Source organism: Drosophila rhopaloa, unplaced genomic scaffold (genome assembly GCF_018152115.1).
Source record: "Drosophila rhopaloa isolate 14029-0021.01 unplaced genomic scaffold, ASM1815211v1 contig_3, whole genome shotgun sequence".
Taxonomy (NCBI): Eukaryota; Metazoa; Arthropoda; class Insecta; order Diptera; family Drosophilidae; genus Drosophila; species Drosophila rhopaloa.
Window position 1 is genome coordinate 11,473,472 of NW_025335123.1, and position 14,540 is coordinate 11,488,011.

General features: G+C 39.5%; 3 protein-coding genes across 3 annotated transcripts; 1 reads left to right on the plus strand and 2 right to left on the minus strand.

Annotated features, from left to right (window-relative positions):
• Positions 1-1,063: 1,063 nt before the first annotated feature.
• LOC108053107 (sarcocystatin-A-like) lies at positions 1,064-1,607 on the minus strand. Its single transcript, XM_017135691.2, has 2 exons — positions 1,414-1,607; positions 1,064-1,340 (listed from the first exon to the last, which is right to left on the minus strand). The coding sequence occupies exons 1-2, from the start codon at positions 1,599-1,601 to the stop codon at positions 1,142-1,144; spliced, it is 387 nt and encodes a 128-aa protein (XP_016991180.2). The 5' UTR covers positions 1,602-1,607; the 3' UTR covers positions 1,064-1,141.
• A 720-nt stretch (positions 1,608-2,327) lies between these two features.
• LOC108053108 (sarcocystatin-A-like) lies at positions 2,328-2,871 on the minus strand. The gene is made up of 2 exons (XM_017135692.2): positions 2,681-2,871; positions 2,328-2,598 (listed from the first exon to the last, which is right to left on the minus strand). Exons 1-2 carry the CDS (start codon positions 2,863-2,865, stop codon positions 2,400-2,402), a joined length of 384 nt encoding a protein of 127 aa, XP_016991181.1. The 5' UTR covers positions 2,866-2,871; the 3' UTR covers positions 2,328-2,399.
• A 2,493-nt stretch (positions 2,872-5,364) lies between these two features.
• Positions 5,365-11,901, plus strand: LOC108053109 (SET domain-containing protein SmydA-8). Its single transcript, XM_017135693.2, has 3 exons — positions 5,365-6,549; positions 10,228-10,362; positions 10,719-11,901. The coding sequence occupies exons 1-3, from the start codon at positions 5,698-5,700 to the stop codon at positions 11,223-11,225; spliced, it is 1,494 nt and encodes a 497-aa protein (XP_016991182.1). The 5' UTR covers positions 5,365-5,697; the 3' UTR covers positions 11,226-11,901.
• The last annotated feature ends 2,639 nt before the right edge of the window (positions 11,902-14,540 follow it).

The window sequence follows — 14,540 nt, forward strand, 5'->3', positions numbered from 1 at the left end:
ATTAAAGTTGCTGCTGTCGGAAGGCGAATGCGGAATGGTTGGCGTTGGCCAATTTTGCGATGCATCCGATGCATTCGATGCACGTGAGTGTTCTTCGTCACCGCTGCCACACAGGGGCAGCGAAATGGGTGGCGAGAGGGGTGACGAAATAGGTGTCGAAAGGGGTGTCGAAATTGGTGACGAAAGGGGTGTGTCAAAATAGGTGACGAAAGGGGCGCCAAAGGCAGTGGCCAATTTGCAATTTGTCGAATTCATTAAGTTGCTTTTCTGGCACTTGCTCGACTCATGATCAACATCCCAAAACAAAAACCGAAACAGAAACTCACATACAAGTATTCAGCAAGGGAATAACAAGTGCCCTTTTCACCGCTCAGAAAGGCAACATTAATTATTTCAATTAAATCAGGAACTTATAAACAACTGTTCGGCATTGTCTGAGCGATATATTTAGATATTTTCAATTAATATGAATTCAGCATAGGTTAAAACATAATTATTTTAGAAATCTAAAATAAAGATCGGAGAAGATGGATAGTTGGTTCTTAAGAAAGTATGTAAAGGAACAGGATTATAAAAGAATTTGTTATTATTTTATATTTCTTATTGTTGATAGTTAATATAATTTATTTAACGTTCTTGAGTTGTCTGTAATTGTTTCTAATGAATTTGAAAACCGTTTTCTTTGTTTACGTGTTAGACGAGACACACAAATAGTACAATGATCCAGTCTTAATTTATAGAGGCAAACCCATGGATCACGCCCTCTCATCTTGTTGATAAGACTTACTTGAATTTAGCTTTCAACAGAACCCCTAATTGTTCCGATTAAATCAGCCTCCAAAAATTCTGTGATTCATAGAAGTTTTTTTTGCAGTGGAATCTCTAGTCTGCTGAGGTCGTGGTGCCAACTTTTTCCGGTTGATAAGAATTATTAAATTCACTGTTCGCCCTATAACACAAAGTATTTCAATAATATAAATATCACTATTTAAAAAATATATATTGTCCAATTATTTAAGGTATCGGCAACATAATTCATTACAAATAATAGTGTATATGTTCTGGTTTTATTAAAAATTATACAAAGCACACAAGCAATCGAGGTGCAAATGATTTTTAAACGAAATACAAAAATATTTGTTTATGCACTGTGATTCCTAACCACTTTTGGTTCATTGGGGCATTCGAATGTCACCCGGATACCGTTGGGCATCCAGGGTCGGGACCAAATGAGCACATCGCACACCTTAGTAGCTCCAAAGCTGTCAATCAGTTCCACGGAGTAAGTGTTTAGGGTCCCGGAAGCCAATGGAGCCCTTGCCGACAGGATCTGGGAGATGCTGAAATACACAAGATAAAAGAAAGTATTGCCATAAACTATAGGCTTCTAAAACTGTAGGTGCTCTCACTCACCGATAGTGGGGTCCTTCGCCAGCATCCAGTTTCGTCAGGGATGCCTGCAGGACTTCCTGGGCCTTGGCCAGATCATCCTCCTCAAACGCCCTGGGAGCTCCAAAAGGTCCAAAATCTCGAAATCTTTGGGGCGCGGCACTGACCAGGACACAGGCAGTGCAGAGGAGCAGAATCTTGGCGACGAACATTTCGATTGTGGTGAGAAAACAAACTGATAGATCTATTGCACCATCCTCGAATTTTTATAGAAAAAACCCACCCAACCCAGCCGCTATCTTAGCGAATATATTTCCGAGAAGAGCCTCTGTTATCTCTGCCATTTTCAGAATAGTAAAGCATTTGGATTTAAAAACCATTTAGTTAGATGAGAAACACAAATAGTACAAGGATCCAGTCTTAATTTATAGAGGCAAACCCATGGATCATGACCTTTCAACTTGTTGATAAGACTTACTTGAAATTAGCTTTCAACAGAACCCCTAATTGTTTCGATTAAATCAGCTTCCAAAAATTCTGTGAGCTATTTTCTCTTATTCAACTCGGTAATCAAAAAGCAAACTTAACATTAATTAGTACAAAGATCTTCTTAAACACTGCTGATTTGTGGGTCACTGGAAGGTCAAACGATCCCCGATTTGTATTATAAAACCCAGATTAGCTACTGAGTCTTAGAAGATTTTTTTGCAGTGGAATCTCTAGTCAGCTGTGGTCGTGCTGCCAACTTTTTCCTTTGATAAGACTTTTGGATTCACTATTCGCCCTATAACACAAAGTATTTCAATATTATAAATATCACTGCAAATCAATAAAATCTTGTACTATATATCTAAAAAATATGTATGGTCCAATTATTTAAGATATCGGCAACATTATTCATTATTCAAATAATGGTGTATATCGGATGTTCTGGTTTTATTAAAAATTATACAAAGCACACAAGCAATCGAAGTACAAATGATTTTTAAACGAAATATAAAAGCATTTGCTTATGCACTGTGTTTCTTAACCAGTTTTGGTTCATTGGGGCAATCGAATGTCACCTGGATACCGTTGGGCAGCCAGGATTGGGACCAAATTTCCACATCGCACACTTTAGTAGCTCCAAAGTTGTCAGTCAGTTCCACGGAGTAAGTGTTTAGGAACCCGGAAACTACTTGAGTACTTGCCGACCGGATCTTGGAGATGCTGAAATATACAAAATAAATGGATGTATAGCCATAAAGATCTTGAACTACGGGCTTCTAAAACTGTAGGTTTTCTCACTCACCGATAGTGGGGTCCTTCGCCATCGTCCAGTTTCGTCAGGGATGCCTGCAGGACTTCCTGGGCCTTGACCAGATCCTCACCCTCAAGCGTCCTGGGACCTCCGATACGGGGAGCTCCAAATCCTAGGGGCGTGGCACTGACCAGGACACAGGCAGTGCAGAGAAGCAGAATCTTGGCGACGAACATTTCGATTGCGGTGAGAAAACAAACTGATAGATCTATTGCACCATCCTCGAATTTTTATAGAAAAAGCCCACCCGGATTAGCCGCTATCTTAGCGAATAGATTTTCGAGGAGAGTCTCTGTTATCTCTGCTATTTTCGGATTGATAAGGCATTTGGATTCAGTGATCGCATAATAACAATATCAAGGCCATATGAAACTCTAGCTTCTGAATTTCAATTCGAAAAGCATACTATTAAAATATGATATAATCAAAAAAAAACAAGAAAGAAGTAATATTTAAATATTACCAAATCACAAAAAAACAAGAAAGGAAAGCTAACTTCGGGCGGAGCCGAAGTTGATATACCCTTGCAGAATACTCTGTAAATTATATTCTCCAAAATTATTCATATAATGCATTCTTAATACTCATAAAAAATCCCAACTTCCTAACTTTACAAACACGAAAGTTATGGCATTTCCGATCAATCAGTTATATGGCAGCTATAGGATATAGTCGGCCGATCCTTTTGAAATTTGGTAGGTCGGACTGATTGGCCAAATATAAAATCCATAGAAAATCCCAACTTCCTAACTTTACAAACACGAAAGTTATGGCATTTCCGATCAATCAGTTATATGGCAGCTATAGGATATAGTCGGCCGATCCTTATGAAATTTGGTAGGTCGGATTGATTGGCCAAATATAAAACCCATAGAAAATCTCAACTTCCTAACTTTACAAACACGAAAGTTATGGCATTTCCGATCAATCAGTTATATGGCAGCTATAGGATATAGTCAGCCGATCCTTATGAAATTTGGTGAGTCGGATTGATTGGCCAAATATAAAACCCATAGAAAATCTCAACTTCCTAACTTTACAAACACGAAAGTTATGGCATTTCCGATCAATCAGTTATATGGCAGCTATAGGATATAGTCGGCCGATCCCGGCCGTTCCGACTTATATACTGCGTGCAAAGGAAAGAAGGGTGTGTGCAAAGTTTCAATTCGATAGCTTTAAAACTGAGAGACTAGTTTGCGTAGAAACAGACAGACGGACAGACGGACAGACAGACGGACAGACGGACAGACGGACAGACGGACAGACGGACAGACGGACAGACGGACATGGCTATATCAACTCAGGAGGTGATCCTGATCAAGAATATATATACTTTATAGGGTCGGAGACGTCTCCTTCACTGCGTTGCACACTTTTGACCAAAATTATAATACCCTCTGCAAGGGTATAAAAATGTTTGCTTTAAAGACACAAATCTCGCTGTGTATGGGACTTGGTTTTTGAACTCTGTAAGCTATTTAAAAATACCTCTAAATACTTTAAATAATGAACACGTTGTCCCATATTTCAGGGCTAGTTCGCGCCAGCAATACGCACTGTACCTGCCCGATATTTGTTGTGGAGGCCATTGGTACTTGAAACTGGGGGTCGTTTCTTAATCAGATGCGGAACGCGGGAAAGGCGAGTGATTTAAGCCACCCCAGACACTCACCCGGGGGCTGACCTCCCCGATCGCCCTGATCTCGCCCAGAAACCCCCGCCGGAGATCGTCCATCATCCGCTGATGGGCGGCATTTCTTGGCGCAACTCCAGAGCGCTGTCAGAAGTGCACAAATCCATGTGCCGACATTCCCGAACACTCGTTTCGAATGTACGGATATCTGTACATCCGCCACCCGACAAGGCATCCATCCGTATCCATCCGTCCGTCCGTTCAACTGCACTGCGAGAAAATCAAGTCACCAAGTGTCCACATATTTCATGTCTCAAAGGCACATGGCAATTAGTGATAAAGTTTACTACTCACACGATAATTATAAATAATTAATTCAAGAGTTTTCGCAATTGAATTTAGAAATTACAACAAAATATATTTCAAACTGTGTCCTAATTGTAAAACGTAGTTAAAACGTTATTCTAACAAAAATATTAAAAACAAATAAAGAATTATTAAATTGATTAGAACAAAGTCATAAAGAAATACCAGTGTAAGTTTTACGCGTAATCAAAACCATATTAAATTGGTTTTCTTTAGTCAAAGATTTCGATTACTTTTGTTAATTTTTAATATAATTGTTTTTAAATAATTTTTTAGAACAAAATTTAATCTTATTTTTATGAATTGTGAATAAGAAAAAGGCCTTTGAAACCATGATTTTTCTGAGTGCTCTTGTCAAAAGAGACATTCAACAATGCGCTGTTCATCAATCCATCCAAGTGGACACCAGGATTTCTATTGGGATTGTCTGGGCTCCTGCACCCAGGCTGTCCCTCCCCTCCCCACAACCCCCCTCCCCACCTTCCCTCGTTGATCCAACAGAAATCACCCAGAGATCGGGGTTCGTTCAATGCTGAGCAGCCAGATCATCGGGGATCTTCGTGTTGCGCTCGGTTCTGGCGATCGTCGACAGCTTTTCGAATTTTCAGCTTTTCGCCAACATTTCACATAAAAATCATGTAAGGCTGGAAAACGGCGACAGTTTACTCACGGCAGTCGCGAAATAAACGCTGCAGGCGAACCAATCCGCTCCCCAGACAGATAAAATAGATCAGATATAGCCAGAGATCGGTTGAGATCGGTTGAGAGATCCTCGAGTTGGCGTTCAAAGACTTGAGATCTTTAAGGGAATTTCCTAAAGAACTGACAGAGATCGTGAAAAATACTGATTGTTTTTTTTTATAAATCAAAGAGGATCCAGACTATATTAGAGTACTTAAGATATCGTTGCGATCTCTGATACCCTTGGTGATTAACTTTTTGTTTGAGTGCCTGCCGTCGGTTGCTTTTTTGTTGTGTGCCCGCGCCCAGTCAGTCCCTGGTCAAGATGATCTGCCCGAAACGCACCTCGGAGCTGCTGGACCTCCACCTGGCCCCATTTAAGGACAAGGATCCGGCATGGGAGATCGGGGTGTCGAGGATCGCCGGACGGGGAGTGGTGGCCACGCGGAGCTTGAAGCGGGGCGAGATCATCTTCCGGGACAGCCCGCTCCTGATCGGACTGGCCGCCCACGAGGAGGACGCCCTGAATGCGTGCAGTGTGTGCCTGAAGATGCTCCCAGACACGAGGTTCATGTGCCGCCAGGGATGCGGATTGCCCGTGTGCAGCCTGTGTGCGAAGAAGAAACAGCATAAGGGCGACTGCGATCTGTTCAAGTCGTGGGGACCCAACGAGCCGGACGTGGCCAACTCGGTGATCATCCGGCTGCTGTGCGTGGCCAGGGCCATCAATCTGAGCAAGGAGCAGCGGGACCTGATCTACTGCCTGCAGGCCAATCTCGACAATAACCATCGCACCGAGGTGCGTAATGCGGCCAAGTGCTTCAAGAACTTCCCCACCGACAAGAAGCTCATCGAGATCATGAACCGCACCGTGGCCGTTTTAAGGACGAACGGATTCGACAAGACCACGGACAGGACGAACGACAACCAGGAGTTCAACTACCGGGCCCTCTATCCCCTGTTCGGCGTCGTCAACCACGACTGCATTCCCAACGCCTACTACACCTTCGAGGAGAAGACCAACAACATGATCGTCCGCGCGGCAGTCGACATCCCCGAGGGATTCGAGGTCACCACCACCTACACCAAGCTCTTCACCGGCAACATCGCCCGCCACCTCTTCCTCAAGATGAAGAAGGGCTTCACCTGCAAGTGCCCGCGCTGCTCCGATCCGACGGTGAGTAATGGGGACTGGGCTACTAATTGGGATTGCAATTGTAATTGGGATCGGAATTGGGATTGGAATTGGGATTGGAATTGGGATTGGAATTGGGAATGGAATTGGGATCGGAATTGGAATTGAAATTGGGACTGGATTTATAATTTTCATTGGAATTGGGATTGGAATTGGATTTATACTTTTAATTAGAATTGGGATTGGAATTGAATTTATAATTTTCATTGGAATTGGGATTGGGAATGTAATTGAGATTGGAATTGGGATTGAAATTGGAAAAAGAATATAAATTTGGATTGGAATTGGGTAGTTCCAAGAAAGAAAGTCTCTTTTTAACAACTGCCGGAATCCGTTGATGAAATCTTTTTAAAATAAAACATTTCTTGTGATTTCGGTGAAAACTTAGCAGAGAAGAATCGACATTTTGGATTATAAAACTTGAAAAATCAGTCTAAAATCGAACCTGCCTTTTGTATTGTAAATATCAAGAGAAATAGTTTGTCGAACTTATTTATTACTTAAATCAAATACAACAGGGTAGTTAGCAAAGATAGTAAAAACGTTGTTAATAATAGTTTTAAATTATTATTTTTATGTACAGCTATTAGAAGAGTTTCTGACAATGAGAAAAATTAATCGCTATCCCTTTCAAGCAATTCAAACTTTGTGCAAAGGATTTCTTATCACTTGTGAAAAACATTTGATAATAGAAAATAATAAACGGTTTAAAAAAACATTTTTAGAGCAAAACTTAATTACAATACTAGTACTTCAGGGAGATTTTAGTAGAGATAAACAATATTTACGTTCCGTTTAATTTGGTCATAAATTTGGTCATACCCATTCCATAAAATCTATATTAATTTTTTTGAAAACACTTATTGTTTAATTACATTTTAACATTGGGCATAGACTTATTTAGATTAAGTAAGTAAGTGATATAGATTTTTCCCAATACCTACTTCAATTCCCCATTGGGAATCAAAGATTTCCATGTTAATGGTGATTGCCCAAAAGCTCACTTATTTTGCTCATCTTCCTGGCCAAAAACCACTTGGCCACCGACTCAAAGACCAGCCCCTTCCCAAAAATCCAAGCGATGATCGATGGGCCAGCTGAATAAACTATTTTACCAATTAAGCAAAGAAATAATCAAACATCTTTATAGTTTCGCTGAAGGCATTGTCTTTGCGGATTGAAGTACGTGCTTTGAATAGATTTTCGCCCATTTTTGGACCATGATCGATCAAAGAAGACAATATTCGAACCATACAGCCTTTTTGATTTTTGCCGCAATTGTTTTGGGTGCGAACATTTTCATTAAGGATTTCCTGTGCCCATCAAAATTCATCCGAAAACAATTAAAGACTCGCGGCCAGATCGATTTTTCCCATTATTATTACAAGTTTTTGGATTTTGTTGTTCTTGGCCATCGATTGATTTCCTCTCCGATGTTTCGATTAGCTAACCCCCTCCCCCACCCCCCTTGATTTTCCCACATTTTCCAGGCGCAACAAGTGGCAAGCCACAACAAAAAAAACATGGCCATAAACAACTTTGTTTATTTTTAACGAGCCGAAAACAATTCAATTAAATCACAAATAAATAGATGGATTCCAAAAAGCTTTTTAATTCGCTTGGCAGTCGTTTAGAAATTCCTGCAAAAGTTGGAATAAAAAAAAAGAAATCAGAATAATACTCTCGGTTTTCATATATGTTTTCATATATCTTGTGGCATTTGGTTTGACTGAATTTTCATCTCATATTGATTTGATTTTGATTTCATCCGATCCCCCCACCCATCGTTTTCACAGTCCATTTTCATTTTTGTCACATTTTTCTCATGTTAACCGACGGATATTTTTTATTCGCCTCGCATCGGTTGTTGTTCTTTTTGTTTTTATATGCATATAGAAACAGATTTTCTTGGCCATGGCCACATATAGCGCCTCGGATCGTAATTTCCCGTTTGACATTCGCCGAGAATGCGAGGCACAACACAGAGGCCAAATAATGAAAACTACGAGTATTATGCCTATACAAAAACCCTCGGAATCATCTTAATTTAACCATAAAGAGACTATGGAGGAAGTCTTTCTGTTGTAAATATTGGCTGAGAGCAATAAAAATGCTAATAAAAATCCCCCAAAACGGCCAAATCGTGCCAACATAAACTATCTATTGAAGGGTTAAAATATTTATCATATCAAAATTTTGTAAAACAAGAAGATTTGTTTGTTGGAACTTGGTTAAATAAATTGCAGTACTGATATTAAGACTGCTTTCTTAACCTTTTTGATATAGTTTTGAAAAGAAATATAACGTTTTTTGTCCCTTAGGAAATCAATTTAATATTTTTATTTGGTCAAAAAAACTTATTTTGATGAAAAACGTCATAAAAAGAATATGTTTCTTTGTTTTTTTTATGGTACCAAAAATATTTTCATAGCTAACAAAGTTTTTCCATTTAACGAGTCCGCTGAATTGCCCATTTGTTAAATGTCAAAAATAGCACCGACTGTTTCTAATTTCCTGCCCTTGACTGTGGCACGTGTTGGTGTAATTAATTGGAAATATGATTTAAACTATAGTTCAGCGAACTCCCGCAAAGGTATTTTGTTTTCATATCTTATAGGTTTCCGCTGTTCCGAGTGTTTATCATCCTCCATCCGCTTCGAAATTAATATTAAAATACAGGCTTCATTTAAAAAAAAAACAAACTTAGACTTTACTAATTACAAAAACAATGCAAACATACCGATTTGATCGTAAAAGTGAAATAATGTTATATATCAAATTGCCAAAATCAACACTATTTGGGAAAAGTTAAACAAACGTTTTTTTATTATATATCAAAAGAGTGGATTTTTTGTTTTGTCTATAGTGCAGTCTGCGGATCGGAACCATTAATTATCTGAGTTAATTTACGAGCAAGCAAATTGGGCGAACGATTCGGATTGGGAATTTTATGGAGATGACGTGGCCGCGGACGACCGACATCCTTAACAACCTGTGTGTGGATATTTATCGATCGCACGAGCGAATATTAAAACGCACACGGAGCGACATCTCTTTTTCTTGCTTTAATTTATGTGTCAATCTCGCGGATCGGCGGTGGATATATAGCCGGGCGTATTCATATCGCAGATACACGGCGATCACTTGTTGGAGCTCGTTCAATCCGTTTTCGGATTATTTTTAGCTGGAATCGGAATCCCAGAAATGCGAAAGCGCTTTTCATTAGCCGAGACATTTGGCCCCAATGATTCACGCGCCAAACATCCCAAGTGCTGTGCTAATTCCCAAGTGATCGATGGGCCGGCAAGTGTGCCGATTACCAATTACCGATAGGAATGATAATTATGTGTCGATAACCACGATAATACGGCGATCAATTCGCATTAATTGTATTCTCCAATATGTCATAAGATAATGCAAAGTCTGTTGGAATATCTAACATTTTTGTGTAGCCACTACAATAAATATGTTTCCATAGGGTAATAAATAGTTAATGTATGGTCGAAAGCTTAAGGTTTCTGCGGAACATTCCCTATCTGACTGAATTACCTTAAAACCAAGTTAATTAAATTATATATTTAATGGAGTTTACAATGAATATATATATTAAGTTCTAACAATTGAATATATTGTATTAATATAAATCTTGACCATTTGCAGGAGAAGGGTGCCTTCATCTCGGGATTGTATTGCCGGGACACGAACTGCACGGGTCTGGTGGTGCCGGAGATCTCCGGACTGCCGCATCCCAATTGGAACTGCCTGGAGTGCAAGCAGAAGTCCACGCATGCGCAGGTAAATGCAATTGTTAATACAAATTATATTTTATTTTTTTATATTTTATCAGAACTACAGCAATGATAAACTTTTTAAGACCCCAATAGTGTATCGTTTTCGTGCTTTAGGTTACCATAGATTTGCGAGTTAACAATCTAATTACAAATGTATTTTCTGATTGATTTGTTATTTAAAGCTGTGTTTAACAATAATGCCAAATTCAAATTACTTAATTTTTTTTCTTTATTTTTTAATTAAAAATAAGTTACCATAATTTAATATTTAAATGAAAATAAGCTTTAAAAATTATGTTTAAAAACAAATGTCAATCTATTTTCGTTAGACTCCTAATCAAATCTAATTTGCGATTACAGATGATGAAGTCGCAGGACTTCGCCAGCGGGGCCATCAACGCCAAGGCCAATTCGAATTCGCTGAGGACTCTGGTGCAGTACCTGAACGAGAAGAGCGACAGCTTCATCCCGAACTCCAACTACGTGGTGGTGGACGCCAAGATGTCCGTGCTGCAGCGTCTGCAGCAGGGACGCGAGGACTGCTCCGAGGAGCTGGCGAACAATACCCGCCTGCGCTACAGCCGGGACATCACCCAGGTGATGGACAAGCTGGGCCTGGGCGACAGCCTGCTCCGCACCCACCTGGAGGAGCAGCTGCGGCGCGAGGAGGAGCGCCGGGCCAAGCGGCTGGCGGATGAGGCCGAGAAGCAGCGCAAGCTGGCCGAGCTCCAGGCCAAGGCCGCCGAGGCGGACCAGCTGCTGGCGGTCCTGGAGAAGGAGCAGGCGGATCAGGCAGCCGCATCGGCGGGCACAGCCGATCCTGGCACGGCTCCTGCTCCTCCGCCAGCTGCCGCCGAGCTGGCTTAGATATGCGCTGTATCAAGCCCCATTTTCCGGGACTCGAGTGGTTTCTTCATTTCTTTCATTTCCCTTTAAATATTTAAAATACAGCTGTGCTCAAAATAAGGCTCAAAAAAATAATATGCCTAAAAGGCATACTTTTAAATCAGTTGAATATCAACTGTTCGATTTTCTTATTTCCATTCGAAATCAATTTCAGTTTCAGTTTTCCAATACTAAAAAAAGCTAATAAAAGTTTCCACAAAAACTAATGACAAAACAGAAATTATTTCATAAAAATGCAATCAAAACAGAAATTATTTCACAAAAATGCAATCAAAACACAATAAATTCGTTGACATGTGGAATTTGGAATGAAATTAAAAATTTAACTATGCTTTTTATATTTACAACTTTTTGCCTTAACATTAAATATTAGTAAATAAAGTTATTTCGAACACAGCTGTAAGTCCGATGCTAATGGGAAATTAAAGGTCCTCATTTTACATTTGGTAATGATTGCAGTGATATATAAAATATATAATTTACCGAGAGCTCGCGTCCCAAAAATGTGGCTAAATACGTGTAGTCCCCCAACAGTCCTCTGGTCACCTCTCCCAGTTCTGTGTTGTGTGTACTAAACTAAATAATTGTATCTGTATTTGTATTTATTTATTTATAATAAATTAAAAATTATACTCGACGAGTGCTAAATTCTTGGAAAAGCCTGCCAAAGATATGTCTGCTCGTTTGGACGGGGGCTTTGAAATCGTTTTGTCAAAACGTTTTTTAATCCACCTAGCTAGAAATATTTCTGAAATCATGCCGAAAATACCCTAAGTTTTGGAGGGGGAATGATATTGTGGATGAAATTTAGTTTACAAAAAATGTATTCATTAGTTTGTTGTGTTAAAAAATACAGGTGTTTCTATTCAAGGTTCAATATTAGTGATCCTCATTCACCAAATCGATTTAATTTTCATCCTTTTTAATTTGAAGTGATCTGCAATTTTAGTATATTTATAAATCACAAGTGTTTAAAGAACATAATGGCTTGGGAAGTCTTCACTTAAGACTGAAATATTAACAACTCTTAATTTAAAGTATCCTTAAATGGGGCCTATAAAACAAAACATTGTGGAATAACAATGTAGTGGAATTGCAGGAAGTAGGCAGTTTTGTCGGCGAGCACAGGAAAAGATCCACCAACATTGTGTGCTTTATTCATAAATTTCTTGCCATTTAATTCGATTTGCTTGCCTGGCATTTGTTTTATTTGCCATTAAAAGTTGCAGTCGACTTTCGGCGACCGTTAAAGTTGGCGGCCATATCTATTTTTGACGACGCCTTCACAACCGCCTCCCGCCGCTTTACGATCGAATATATATATGTATATACATATATTTATACATATTCATAATCATAAGTTTATACTCGCATATACGCGGCTAGTTGTCTAATGGGAATTGGCCATTTGCCCCATTCAATATTCGATTCGATTCAGTGTTACCCCAGTAAACTGCTCATTAAATCGAAAATCGTGTACATGAAAATAATTAAATAAATCTTTCACTGCCGCTGCGGAATTATCAAAAACATATGCAGCAGTCGAAATGGAAATATGGATATAGATTCTTGTTCAGTTCGGCTCCACCTGTCTCATCAATTTGTTCGAGAGCCCTCGTCGATGTCATCGTGTGATCTTAATAGATGGCTGTGCGAAAAGATATAGTAAGCCGATATATATAGTAATCGGGCAAATATGTGTATCCCTATCTGAATCTGTATCTGTATCTGTATCTGCATAATGACAATAACAATAAAGGCTCGGCGAAAGCGGAGCAGATCCAAACAAATTTGAAAACTCAGAAATCATAAATAAAATAATAATAAAAATGCCAATAAATTATGCTGCATATAGCCGAATATAATGACCCAGCGACGTGTATCTATCCGTCGATCCAGGTCTCTATCTCTGGCATCTCATCTATCTGGCATCTATATGTCGCTATAAAGATATGTTCGCTATATCCCCGACCATACATACTATATACATATCTGCCCCGACTTGTCGCCAGATGAAAGGCCCAAGAACTCGAGGAGCTTGTCGCATGTGGCTGTTCTAATCACAAATTGCTTTTAGCCCATGCCATTTTCTAAGATCCGTTGGGGCACTCGGTTCCACTTTGATTAATTGCACGCGTTTTCCATTTGCATGGGCTACATTTGTTTGCCGATACCCTATGCTCGGAGTTACATACACAGCAGCATGCTGGAATTGTGGTCTAGTTTGTCTTAGCTGGTAATTATATTGGGAAAATGTGACAACAACATTTTACAAACTTATCTTAGAAATAGTAAAATTTCGCAATTGTTTTAATAGATATTCGACATTTTTAATGCAGATTGTTTTTAAAACTGTTGACAATTTAAACTTTTGAATGCCTTAAGTTAATTTACAACATTTAATAATATAAGTTTTTTGTTAACATTTTTTTAAAGCAACATTTATTTATAAATAGACCTTAACACGAACACAAATGATACTATTTAAAAGAAAAAGTATTGTATTGGAGGTTTTTTGACACTAGTTTAAAAAAGTTCACTAACAAAACAATTGTGTACATTTTTTAATCTGACTGCATTATTTTTTAATCACTTTAAAGTTCTTATGTAATTTTAAAGCAAACTTTTTTCCCGGTCCCAAGTAGTTTTTAGTCATTGAAAACCGATTCTATTAGATTAAAAATCTAAAGCTATTGAGCTATTAGGGACCTACGATCCCCTGGGTATCAGCAGATCGACCCTTGCTCCACCCATTTTCCAAATGATCCAACCCAAATTGGGATGGCGCCGTCACTCTCGATTTCCTCGGTCCTCCGTCAAAGTACAAGTGTCTGGTCTGGGATCTCGATCCCACCCAATGGCACGAGGTGAGTGAGCGATGTGACAATGGATCTGACAAAACTGTCCGGCTAAATCCTAATCCGCTGTCGGGAAATGAAATGCGAATAGTGGAATCCGGCCAGTCAACACGTTCCGTCGAGACGAAACAAATTTCAGTTTTGGCATGCATTTCGAATGTAATTTATTATCCGATCCGCCTGCATTGTGTATTAATTAAACGCTCTGATTTACTACGTGAGCATGGGTGGTGGGGGGAGGGTGGTTGGGGCCCCCCCAGCTGCCTATAATTTATGCCTTTTTAATGGGCGCCCAGTTGGGGGTGCTGGCAGTCGTTAGTATCCCCCTTTCCGGGGCGAATTGTGAAAAAGAAAATGCAAATGCAACTGCCGCTCGTCCAGATTAACTTAAGTTTATGGCCAATGTCATGTGCCACTG

What these genes read in the sequence shown, in the direction of transcription:
- LOC108053107 (XM_017135691.2), bottom strand. Translation starts at nt 1,601, where the DNA reads ATGTTCGTCGCCAAGATTCTGCTCCTCTGCACTGCCTGTGTCCTGGTC. An exon ending in GGCGAAGGACCCCACTATCG is followed by an intron (nt 1,341 to 1,413) that starts GTGAGTGAGAGC and finishes TGTGTATTTCAG; the next exon opens with CATCTCCCAGATCCTGTCGG.
- LOC108053108 (XM_017135692.2), bottom strand. Translation starts at nt 2,865, where the DNA reads ATGTTCGTCGCCAAGATTCTGCTTCTCTGCACTGCCTGTGTCCTGGTC. An exon ending in GGCGAAGGACCCCACTATCG is followed by an intron (nt 2,599 to 2,680) that starts GTGAGTGAGAAA and finishes TGTATATTTCAG; the next exon opens with CATCTCCAAGATCCGGTCGG.
- LOC108053109 (XM_017135693.2), top strand. Translation starts at nt 5,698, where the DNA reads ATGATCTGCCCGAAACGCACCTCGGAGCTGCTGGACCTCCACCTGGCC. An exon ending in CGCGCTGCTCCGATCCGACG is followed by an intron (nt 6,550 to 10,227) that starts GTGAGTAATGGG and finishes GACCATTTGCAG; the next exon opens with GAGAAGGGTGCCTTCATCTC. An exon ending in AGAAGTCCACGCATGCGCAG is followed by an intron (nt 10,363 to 10,718) that starts GTAAATGCAATT and finishes TTGCGATTACAG; the next exon opens with ATGATGAAGTCGCAGGACTT.